Below are 11,912 nucleotides of genomic sequence, written 5' to 3' on the forward strand. Positions count from 1 at the left end.
CGTAGGGGAGCTGCTTTAGGGGAGAAGGAGGCCCTGGGAGTTAACCTTCTTTCTCTCCATATTCTATTTGTGTAGGCATTCGTTTAAATGCGCGGAAGCATGTGTAGGGGCTGACTGTCCTCTCCGCGGCCATGGAAAAGGCGGAGACAGAACCCCTCCTTATTGCCGCTCCACCGAGTGGCCGCGTCCATTCGGCGCCCGGTCGCCCGATTTAAGAGGTGGGGAAAAGTGTCCGCTTTAGGGATCGCAAAGCGTGGCGGCCCCATGGCTCCGCTCGGAGACGTCCCGCGGCTGGTGCTGATGTTCAGCGGGAAGAGGAAATCCGGGAAGGACTTCGTGACCGAGGTCCTGCAGAGCAGGTGTCCGTGGGGTGGGGAAAGCGAAGGACCGGGGAGATCCCCGAATCACGTGACACAGGGGGTGTGTTTTGGGTGTGATGGAGTGAGCTTTAGAGTAGGGGTCCTCGATTGCAGGACAGGAGGAGCACTGGGCCACGAGAGGTGGAAGATTGCCACCCTCACGTGAAGCAGCAGTCTGCACGCCCACCTCAAAGAACCAGGCGGCCACCTCTCCAAAGACTGTCAGCTGTAGGTCTCTCCAAGAAGCATTAATAATAGTTACTACCAAGGCACTTTTGCTGCACCACCTCCAATACTCAAGACAGTATTGCGAGGTAACTGTTACAGATGAGGAAACCAAGTCACAGATAAAGGATTTGCCTCAGACCGCACCCCAATCGCGCATGGCTCCAAAGACAAATCCTTGCCCAGCACACCACCTAATAGCTGGGGTTTATCAAGCCTTATTTTGTGCCAGCTGCTGTGTGTATACACCTCATTTAATTCTCAAAAGCTCTTTGTTAGGTGCTGTGTGGTATTATTAGTCAGTATCTACATTTCACAGATGAAGAAACTGAGGCTCTGAAAAGTTAAGAAAACCAACCAACCAACCAAACCCAAGCTTGCCAGGAACACAAAGTAATTGGCAGATCCAGAACTCAAATTCAGCTTTAGTCTAGCTCCAAGGAATGGGTTCTTTCTGCCTTACCTCACTGCCTCTCCAAGTAGTCCCTTTTGCTTAGTGTGTTCTCTCAAAGCAAGATGTTCTGTGTGGGAGCATTTTTTGCTGGGGTATGGGCTAGAGAGCAGAGAAACCAGGGGGAAAGTGGAGTGGGCTCCTCTCTTGAAGGCCAGTGTGTTGGGGGTACCAGGAGGCAGCTTTTGGGCATCATGGGAGTTTTAAGAGGTTGTGGGAAACCCCAGGGCAGAGTTTATCACCTGAATCTTTCACCACTAATTATCCACTGCCTTTTCCTGAGTTACATTTCTCCTTGCCTCCAAACACATAAATTAATAGTGGTCAGAAGCAGTGGCTCTGGAATCGAACTGCTGGGATTCAAATCCCGACTCAGCACTTACTTGGTTGTGATCTTGTACAAGTTTCTTATACACCCTGTCCTCAGTTTTATCATCTGTGAAATGGAGAGAATAATAGGATGATTGTAAGGATTAAATGAGATAATGACATGAAGGACTTGGAACAATTGGCACCTAGTAAAGGCATAGGAACTAACTGTTGGCTTTTATTTTTAACATTACTGGCTTTGGTGCTTTGGGTGAGTCAAGTTTCCTCACTCAGCCTCAGTTTCCTCATCTGAAACATGGACATAAGAACATCTATCTCAACATGTCAGTGTTTAAGTGAATCTGTGAGCATCTCATGGTCAGGGCAGGAGTCATGTATCTTATTCATGTTTGTATCACCTGGGTCCAGGTATAGTACCCAACAAACGGTCAGTTGAGTAAATTGAACAACTGAATGAATGAATGAGTGCGGTCACCAAGTCAGCTGAGACCAAGTACCCCTGGCTGTGAGAGAACTAGTTCAGGGGCCCAGCAGTAACCAGATTACCAGCCAGAATATTGCCGGGATGTTCGCATTGTAATTATACTTTTATTTGTTTTACCTGTTAGCTTCAGGGCTCTTTCACATTCGAGTTGCATAATAATCCCATGGGAAACAGAACAGAAATGGTTATCTCCATTTTATAGATGAGGAGATCAGGGATGTTGAGACTTGACAAAGTTATACAGATACCAGCAGCAGAAATGGGGCTTCACTCCTCCTGATTTCTTTCTCCTCGGGGGCCTGGAAGCTCTGCGTTAATGGGGTTCGGATCTCCCTGTGTCACAGACTCGGAGCGGACGTCTGTGCTGTCCTCCGGCTCTCCGGTCCGCTCAAGGAGCGGTATGCTCAGGTAGGTGGTGGCTCTGGGACAGCTAGTAGGTTGGAAGGAGCCAGCTCCGGGCTTTGGTTGCTGTGCTGTTGTTTGAGTCACTAGTGGGGTTCCTATGACCACTGCTGGCAGGGTGGCTGGCAGCCCTTTGCCTTCTTTTTTTTTTGCTGGAGGAGGTACTTAGGTTTACTTGTTTATTTTATTTTAACAGAGGTACTGGGGATTGAACCCATGACCTCATGCATGCTAAGCATGTATTCTACCACTGGGCTATGCCCTCCCCCTCAACTCTCTGCTTTCTATAGGTGGACCTTTTGGGAGCATTTTCAGCTTAAAGTTTCCTTCCCATTGGCCTTACTCACTTCAGGCCACCTCCCTAGAGTATGTTCAGGAAAGTATGTCCAGAAAAGGCTGTAGATGTGATTTGGCAGCTCTGATGCTGTGTTATTAGTAAGGGTCTGTCCCCTTGGTCAAAAAATGTGACCCACCTTGACCCCCCTCCCCCCACTGAAGCTGACTGGCCACAACCCTTAAAATTTTCCCCTTAGCTATTTAATCACAAGACTTGTCAAGACAAATTGTCTAGTGAAAAAAGCAAGATGTAGAACAGTGTATAGAGAATGCTACATTTGTATAAAAGTGGGGAAAATTGTAAATATATTTGCTCATATATTCAGCCATTCAACAAATACTTATGGGGTGCTCGCATTATGCAGTGCATTCAGCACTGTCCCAGGTACCTGGGATGTATGAAAGCCTAGGCAGGACACTTAAGACATTGTACCGTTGGTTGCCTCCAGGGAGGGGAGCTAAGTGGCTGGGGAACAGAAGAGGGAGAGAGATTTTTCAGTGCCAGTGATGTATCTTTTGAATTTTGAACCATGTAGATTAAAAAAATAGGATTGTAAAGAATAAAACAGAAACTCTTAGAACCTTAGACTTCGGGAGCCTGGAGGGTGAGATCAGCTTCCCACCCAATGAAGGCCCCCTAGTCACTTACATTTCTGTCCTTGACCTCTAGGTGCAGCCTTCCAGGGACCTGTGCTCATGGCCCTTTGGTCAGTTGGCCTGAGTCTGGCCTTCTGGGGCCACACAGAATGATTTGTCCCCTCCTTCCATGTGACAGCCCCGTCTCTGTGGGAAGCACTCTCCTGTACCATTGGGTCTTCTTCCACCAGCTAAACAGACCCATTCGCTGGATGGCCACCTGGGGGCTCCTGGTGGATAACGGATTCAGTGGTCTTCAAATTTTTTTAGTAGGAACCTTTCCCAACTGAAATTGGATGGAGAAATTTCTTGAATCCAGTAGATAGACTGGGAGCAACTTTGAATTGAGGGGAGGCACTTAACCTCCCCCAGCGGGGCCTGAGCACTTCTGAAGAGCCCCAGGGCTTTGAGGAGCAGATAGAAAACCCCTGATCTACTTCCAAAGTTCCCAAATTAGGCCCCACTTCAGATCTGTGAGCCAGGCTGCGGGGTGCAGTGGGGTAGGTGGGCAGGAGTTGCATTCTTAAAACCTCAGTAGAAGACTGATAGGCCAGCCTGCCCTTGCAGTTTTGAAGTCCAGCATCTTACTCCTGTTAAAAAACAAATCCAAAATGAAATGCTCATGTGTTGATTTCTTAAGTTGCAATGGGGAATATACTTGACAAGAAGACCATAATGCTCCTGGTGGCCATTCTTCCCCTGTGGTAAAGAGTACATGGGAAATGAGTTTATAAACGGGAGGTGGCTGCCGGCCTCACCTTGGAACAGGGTGAAAGTAGGTGATTCAACTGGCTGGGCCCCCTCAGTGTGCACTTGAAGGAGCTGAGTCTTTGGGGAGAAGGTCTTGCTGCAGTGAATTCCAGGGGAGCTGAAACATGAACTGACTGACGATCTTCAGACCCCTTCCCATCCTGGAGTCCTCTCGATGGACCCCTCCTGCTTGTCAGTGTCCCTGGACAAGGGAAGGCTGGGTCTGGAGGCAGCTCCCCAGGGTGGTCAGAGCAGCCCCTCCTGCTCCAGCGGGCCTCTGACTTGGAGGCTCCAGGCGCGCCCATGGCCAACTGGAATGATGTTGGTTCAGCAAACGTGCCAGGAATTTGGGTAGGAGGAAGGGGCTGAGGTAAAGGGGAGAGGGACAGGGAAGCCAGGCTCCTGGGCTTCAGGCTGGGAGTAAACAGTGCCAGAAGGGGCAGTGGGACACAGAATGGTGTGTTTTCAGATTTCCCACTTTGGTTGAAGGCTAAGCCTGTGCCCAGGGGAGGCAAACTAATTTCAGGATTACTTTAAGCCAGAAATAATTGGGAGGGTAAAACTGTTGCACAAGAGAAACCCACACCACACATTTAAAGACAAACTGAAACAATTTCTGGTTTATCCCGAGACCTTTCTTCCATCTGCCAGGGTTTGGGATTTCTTAGTTTCTAGGACCCTTTCCCTCTCAGGCCTCGTCCTGGCGGCAACCTCCTGAGTCCTGCATCAGCCCTCTGGAGGGAGGGTGAGGGGAGGGCTGGCCCTCCCTCTAGTTTAGGGGAGACCTGCGAGGCAAAGAGGCTGGTGGTGGAGACCGAATGTGCTTTGGGCAGGAGCACGGCTTGGATTTCCAGAGACTCCTGGATGCTAGCACCTACAAGGAGGCCCATCGGAGGGACATGATCCGCTGGGGGGAGGAGAAGCGCCAGGCGGACCCCGGCTTCTTCTGCAGGAGGATCGTGGAGGGCGTCTCCCAGCCCATCTGGGTAAGTGGGCTCTGTGGCAGCTTTAAGAAAATCTGTTTCTCCTCCTCTGCCCCTCCCCAAGTATAGCCCAGATGTGTCCATTTCTCTCTCTCCACTGGTCCAAGCCCCTGTCGTCTCTCACCTGGACCGTCCTAGTGGCCCCTACACTGGTCCCGCTTCGGCTCACGTCCCTTATGATCCAGTCACCCGAACGCAGCCAGAATAACCTTTTAAAAACTAACCGAGTCACGTTTAGAAACCTTTGTCCCACTGACCTGATGAACAGAATCAAAATCCTTCATGTGAATGTCTGGACCTTGAATGATCCGACTCCCGCTGCCCTTAAAGCCACCTTGCTCCTTACACTGCTGTCATATTGGCCTTCTCTCTGTCCCTCAGATAAATCAGGCTCCTTCCAGAATCAGGGCTGGCTCTGCCCTTGTTCTTCCATCTGCCTGGACTGCCCTCTCTTTCCCTTCTTGCCTGGTTCCCGCTCAGCTTACATGGCCCCTCCACAGGGAAGCCTTCCATGATACACAGGTCTTCACTGCTGCTCCCTGTTCGGTGCTCCTATAGTACCCTAGCTTTTCCTTCTGGAAGCCAGTAGTATCTTGTACCAGGACTGGTTCCAGGTGACTTGGGAATACATCATGGGAAAATCTGATGAGGTCTCTGCCCTCAGGGTACTTACACTATAGCTGGTGGGTAGAGGGAGTTAGGCCCTAAATAAATACAGAATATGTCAGGTGGAGATAGTCAGAGGCAAAACAAAGCAGGCCAAGGAAATGAGGAGGGCGGGGTTGCCGCTTGACTAAGGGTGTCAGGGAAGGCCTCACTGATGTGATGACATTGGAGCAGGCCCTGAAGGAAGTCAGGGAGTGACCCAAGTGGATTTTTGTGGGTGAGGGGTGTGTGGCAGGAAGTGAAGTCAAATCATGCAGGGTCTCTGGAAGAGACTGGAGTTTTCTCTGAGTGAGATGGGAACTCACTGGAGGGTTTTGAGCAGAGTAGAGGCCTGATCTGGTTTAGGGATCGGAGTGGTGGTGGAGTGGAGAGAGGGGTTGATTCTGCACAGGTTTTGAAGATGGAACCACTAGGATTTCCTGGTGCGATGGCTCAGAGGCGGAAGGACAGGAGACAAATCCAAGGATTTCTTTCTGAGCAGCAGACGAACAGAGCTGTCATTTTCTGAGATCGGCCAAGTGTGGAGGAACAGGTTCAGGGAGAAAATCCGGAGTTCAGTTCCGGCAGCGTTAAGGCTGAGATGCTTGCTGATGTGCACTGTGGTTCCGTGGCTATTAGTGAAGCTGCTGGTTGAGCATCAGTCTCCCACTAGACTGGAGCTCCCTGAGGGCAGGCACCAGGTCTGCTTTGCTTACGTCTCCATCCCCAGTGCCCAGCCCAGTGCCTGGCACACAGTACTTGTTCAGTAACTGGGTGAATGACCATGTCAGCAGCATGGACAAGAACACCTGGCCTCTTCATGCGCTAATTCATTCATTCGTTGAACACTGAGTGCTCCTGATGTGTCAGACAGTGCTAAGGGCCAGGGATAGAGCAGTGAATGAGACTCAGTCCTTTCCCTCATGGAACTGACACTGCAGCATGCAGACAGACAATAAACACAGAAGCAAACTGATAGAGAGTGATGGTTTCATGAACACTCAGTGCTCAGAGGAAAATAAACAGCATATCAAAATCGAGAGGGACATGAAGGGAGCCAGGATGGGAGGGACAGCCTCTTTGAAGAGGTGACGTTGGAGCAGAAACCTCCATAAAGCGAGGGAGCTGACCTTGTGCTTATCCAGGCAGACTGAGCAGCACATGCAAAGGCCCTGAGGAGGACACCAGGTTGGCAGGTTTGAGAAGCAGCAGGACGTCAGTTGGCAGCAGCGGAATGAATGAAGGAAGATGATAGGAAATAGGTTGCAGATCTTGTAGGACTTTGTAAGCTGGAGTGAGAGCTTTGGATTTTATTAGAATGAATGGAAGCTTTTGAGAGATTTAGGGCAGGGGACTGGCAAGAATCACATTTGCATTTTATTTTTATTATTTTCATTTTTATTAAGTAAAATTGATACAATTTGCCTGCACATATACAAAATATTGCATATAAATACATATGTACAATATACTGCACATTCTTTTAAATTTACATATATGTACTGTCCATTCTTTCTAAGAACAATTTAGAGCCTTAGCTTTTTAAACTTACAGAATTATCAAAGGAATAAAGCCAACCACAAAAGAAGAATCAAAATAAGAATCAAAATCAAAATAAGAATGCAGTAATCCAATTGTAAAGGACAGTCAGATGTGCTTACACGTATTTAAGAAATCAATCATCTAAGTTATAATGAGTTCATTTGTGTCCTTTTTTTTAGATTCCACATATAAGCAATATCATGTGGCATTTTTCTTTCTCTTTCTGGCCTACTTCACTTAGAATGATGATCTCCAGGTCCATCCATGTTGCTGCAAATGGCATTATTTAATTCTTTTTTATGGCTGAGTAGTATTCCATTGTATATATGTACCACATCTTCTTTATCCAGTCATCTGTTGATGGGCATTGGGTTGTTTCCATGTCTTGGCTATTATAAATAGTGCTGCTGTGAACATTGGGGTGCATGTGTCTTTTTGAATTATGTATATGCCCAGGAGTGGGATTGCTGGACCACAAAGTATGTCTACTCATAGTTTAAGGAACCTCTATACTGTCCTCCAGAGTGGTTGCACCAATTTACATTCCCACCAACAGTGTACAAGGGTTCCCTTTTCTCCATACCCTCTCCAGCATTTATCGTTTGCAGACTTTTTAGTGATGGCCATTCTGGCTGGTGTGAGGTAATATCTCATTGTAGTTTTGATTTCCATTCTGTAACAATTAGTGATATTGATCATCCTTTCATGTGCTTGTTGGTCATCTCTCTGTCTTCTTTGGAGAGATGTCTATTTAAGTCTTCTGCCCATTTTTTGGTTGGGTTGCTTGTTTTTTTGATATTAAGGTGTATGAGCTGTTTATATATTTTGGAAATTAGTCCCTTGTCTGTTGCATCACTTGCAAATATTTTCTCCCGTTCTGTAGGTTGTCTTTTTGTTTTGTTGATGGTATCTTTAGCTGTGCAAAAGCTTTTAAGTTTAATTAGATCCCCTTTGTTTATTTTTGCTTTTATTTCCATTACTTCAAGAGCTGATTCAAAAAATATATTGCTGTGATTTATGTCCAAGAGTGTTCTGCCTATGTTTTCCTCTAGATGTTTTATAATATCTGCTCTTACATTTAAGTCTTTAATCCATTTTGAGTTTATTTTTGTATATGGTGTTAGAGAATGTTCTAATTTCAGTCTTTTACAGGTAGCTGTTCAGTTTTCCCAGCACCCACTTTTACATTTTAAAATGTGCTGGCAGGGCAGGGACTGACTAGGGTATTTTTATTTCTGGCCTCAGTTTGCTCATCTGTAAAATGAATGTGTTGGATCGGCTGATCTGACTTCAAAGCCTGAGGCATCTTCTTCAGCTTGGTGATGACCAACAGGACCGTAGAACACAGCATGGGCAGAGTGGGCTGTGGGCTGCAGCGATCAGGGAGGGCTCCCTGGAGGAAGAAAGGGATGTCTGTCTCAGCTGGTTGGGTAATAATAGGGAAGGGGGCTACACTTGTCTGCGTTCTGTAGTCCATGCTCCAGCTTTTTCAGAGTGAGGGCTGGGTCGCCCCCCCCTTTTGCCCTCACCCCCAGAGCCCTGTCCTGTTGCTCCCCACACCATGTCCTGTTGGTCCCCTGTCTGTGTCCTTTCCCTGCAGCTGGTGAGTGACGCACGGAGAGTGTCTGACATCCAGTGGTTTCAGGAGGCCTATGGGGCTGTGACGCAGACGGTCCGTGTGGTGGCCACGGAGCAGAGCCGACAGCAGCGGGGCTGGGTGTTCACACCAGGTGAGCTGCTCATAACCTCTGCCTCCAGGCTCAGCACTCAGGCCGGCCACCTTGCCTTTAGACCAGCCCACTCACTCCCGTGCTTCTGTCTTCTGCCATCTCCGTGGCAGGCTGTGGGGAGTGAACAGGGGATTATAAGAAGGGGTCTGAGGCTTGGGGCTCCAGAGTACCTCCAGATTAGAAAGTGGAGTGGGATAGAGGAGGGTGTCCTTGGGGGTGAAGGTTCCCCCGTGACCTTGGCCTTGAACCCTTATCTGAGCTGTCTTCTCTAGGCCAGTGGGCTTCTGGAGCTCTGCCTGGGACCCACCCCCATGGTCCTTCACCTTTGCCTTCCAGCCTGGGGAGGGGCTGACTGTGGGTCAGAGGAAGGGGCCCGACAAACCTCGCTCCTGTTTGATGAACAGAGTGGGAGGGGTGGGGGCGGGGTGCAGGGGGACGAAGCTCTACTGGCAGCCTCAGTGGTGTCAGCCCAGGGCCTGCTCTGTGGCAGCTCTGAGGCCCAGCTCCGGAGTCTTTCCTGTCCTAGGTCCCTGGGACTCGGGGAAGTTCAGATCAGTGGGTCAGTCCCCTCCTGAAGGCTGCTCACCACGTGGGCCAGGCCAGTGCCAGGTGCTTTGTACATATGATCTCAGTTTAGAGTCACAGCAAACCCACCAGGTAGATGCTCTTATTACCATTCTCACTGTCAGGTGAGAACGGCACACGCTGCCTCCCGTGAGGACTGAACCAGAGATTTAGGGAGAGAAATCGACATGATCATCTTTACATAAAATGAAAGTCAAGTGGCCATTTGGGTTGTCTGGTTTGAGATGGTGATAACAAGTGAAGGGTTAAGTCAGCAGGACTCTCTGGGGGCTCGAGTGGCTGTGGGCTGTGGAACCTGTTATCCCGGTGATTCAGGGGGTGGGGAAGTGCCCTCTGGAGTGGCCGAGGGGAGTTCAGGAGAGGGTGGCTCCAGGTGGAGCCAGCAGGCCTCGATGCCGGTGCCCAGTGTTTGTCGGCAGGGAGGGGCCTGACCTTGCCGTACCTCCTCCGCAGGGGTGGACGATGCTGAGTCAGAATGTGGCCTGGACAACTTTGGGGCCTTTGACTGGGTCATCGAGAACCACGGAGATGAGCAGCGCCTGGAGGAGCAGTTGGAGCACCTAATAGAATTTGTCCGCTCCAGACTTTAGCTGTCAGGGTCTCAGAGTGAGCTGGGGGCTGCCGGGGTGAGGGTGGCTTGCTGATTCTGGCCGAGGTTGGGGAGCAGACAGAGGGCCTGGGTCTAGGCTTCTGGGGGCTGGCACATGTCAGACAAGTCAAGAAACTCCTGGGAACCTCATTTCTTCATGGAGAGGACAGCCCTGTGTCTTTAGAAGGAGACTTAAAGGGCAAAGGAGGGCGAGTTGGCTGTGCTTGAAGCAGAAACGTCACCATCTCCATGGGTGCCAGACCTATCGGCCTGTGGTGGCCTTGCTTCCCGGACTGGATGCTCTCAGCACTTTGTTCTGGGCAAGAACCCGCGGCTCCCCGGTGTGGATGCTAATAAACCTTCTTGGAGCACCTGCTCAGAGCTGGACATGTCTCATTTTTCAGACGCCACCCCAGCCTGCGTGGGGCTCAGTAAGGCCTGGGTTGTTCTGGTGGCTGGGGGTTTCTGCTCTGCCCCCTACCTGGGCTGGAACGTATTCTGCAGAGGCTGACCTTGGTCTGGGCCATGTCGGTAATGGGCCTGTGTGTGTCTGAGGCAGGACTGGAGTCTGAGGTTCTTGTCTTCTGGGATGGCCCAGGAGAGGCTGAGTGTTCCAAAGAAAGTGCCACCAGCAGTGCCCAGGGGGACTGAGGTGTCACAGAGGGGCAGAGACACCAGAGCTCAGTGGCGCCTGGTGACCGTTGCATGGCCCAGGACAAGTGCCATCACTACGAGCCTCGGCTTTCCCATTCCAGGCCTCGGACTTGACTCCTTTTATTTATATAGCCATATACAATTTCTAAATTTCTTCTAGATTCTTCACAGCCACTCTGTGAAATAGGCAAGGAGGGCATTTTCATCTGCACTTAGCAGATGCCAAGGACTCAGAGAAGTGAAGCAACTGGGCCAGGGTTAGTAAGTGACAGTGCTCCGACGAGAACACAGGCGCCTGCCTCCTGACCCGGTCCCTTGGCCACGTGCCTCTGGGGTGTGGTGCAAAGTCCTGGGGCCCCTTGCGGTCCTCAGGCCCAGCCTGAGCCCTCCAGCCCTCTGGCCTGGGCTTTGTTCTCCTCCCACGGATTCTGTGGGTTCTCACTGATAAGAGGACAACCGAAGAAATTCCGTCGGCTTGCCCGTGCCCCAGACTGAGCTTGATGCAGTCCTGCCCACGTCTCCTCCTCCCTAGGTCCCGTCTTCCCGATACTGGTTCCCTGGCTCTTCAGTTAACCAGGCCTGAAAGCTTGGCAGTCATGGTGGACTCCTCCGTGTCCCTTGACCAACGGCTGATCGATCCCCAGGTTCTGTTAACCTGCCCTCCCCAAGTCTTCCCTCTGGGATTCTCATGGGAAGGGTAAACTCCCTGATGATTGAGGCCATGTCTGTCTCGTAGTTGGAGCCCTGTCTCCTAGAGCTGTCGGCCCACCGTGGGCACTCAGAAAATGGCTGTGACTGGGTGCATGGTGAGACGGGACTGTGTGAGTCATGCTGGAATCACGACCATTTCGTGCAGTATGTGTTTCCTCATCTCCAGCTGGGAGGCTCTGCCAGCCCCCGGGGCCTGTGTGTCTGTCTGCTCCCCTGCTGGAGCTGAGCCAGCCTGGCTTGGATGCCACCGGGGTCCTTACCAGCACAGAGACTGTAGCTCCTGGGGGTCCTCTCAGAATTGCTGGCAGAGGCTTTTGTGAGGTCACCGCCCCCACCCCACTCTGTCTTCCCCAAGGCAGTGTCCTTCAGCATGAGGGGATCTGGGTTGAAAGCAGCCAATCCTTGCCTTTCACGGCAAAGAGATTCAAAGCTCAGGACGGATATGAACCTAGACGGTGCAGTCTTGGACTGAGAGATCACTGTTTTTCTTCCTTCCTAGC

General features: G+C 50.4%; 1 protein-coding gene across 1 annotated transcript; it reads left to right on the plus strand.

The window, feature by feature from the left end:
* PMVK (phosphomevalonate kinase) lies at window positions 1–10,423 on the plus strand. Its single transcript, XM_006214674.4, has 5 exons — window positions 1–359; window positions 2,194–2,257; window positions 4,807–4,959; window positions 8,744–8,873; window positions 9,912–10,423. The coding sequence occupies exons 1-5, from the start codon at window positions 265–267 to the stop codon at window positions 10,046–10,048; spliced, it is 579 nt and encodes a 192-aa protein (XP_006214736.1). The 5' UTR covers window positions 1–264; the 3' UTR covers window positions 10,049–10,423.
* The last annotated feature ends 1,489 nt before the right edge of the window (window positions 10,424–11,912 follow it).

Source organism: Vicugna pacos, chromosome 21 (genome assembly GCF_048564905.1).
Source record: "Vicugna pacos chromosome 21, VicPac4, whole genome shotgun sequence".
Classification (NCBI taxonomy): domain Eukaryota; kingdom Metazoa; phylum Chordata; class Mammalia; order Artiodactyla; family Camelidae; genus Vicugna; species Vicugna pacos.

What these genes read in the sequence shown, in the direction of transcription:
- PMVK (XM_006214674.4), top strand. Translation starts at nt 265, where the DNA reads ATGGCTCCGCTCGGAGACGTCCCGCGGCTGGTGCTGATGTTCAGCGGG. An exon ending in ACCGAGGTCCTGCAGAGCAG is followed by an intron (nt 360 to 2,193) that starts GTGTCCGTGGGG and finishes CCTGTGTCACAG; the next exon opens with ACTCGGAGCGGACGTCTGTG. An exon ending in GGGCTGGGTGTTCACACCAG is followed by an intron (nt 8,874 to 9,911) that starts GTGAGCTGCTCA and finishes CCTCCTCCGCAG; the next exon opens with GGGTGGACGATGCTGAGTCA.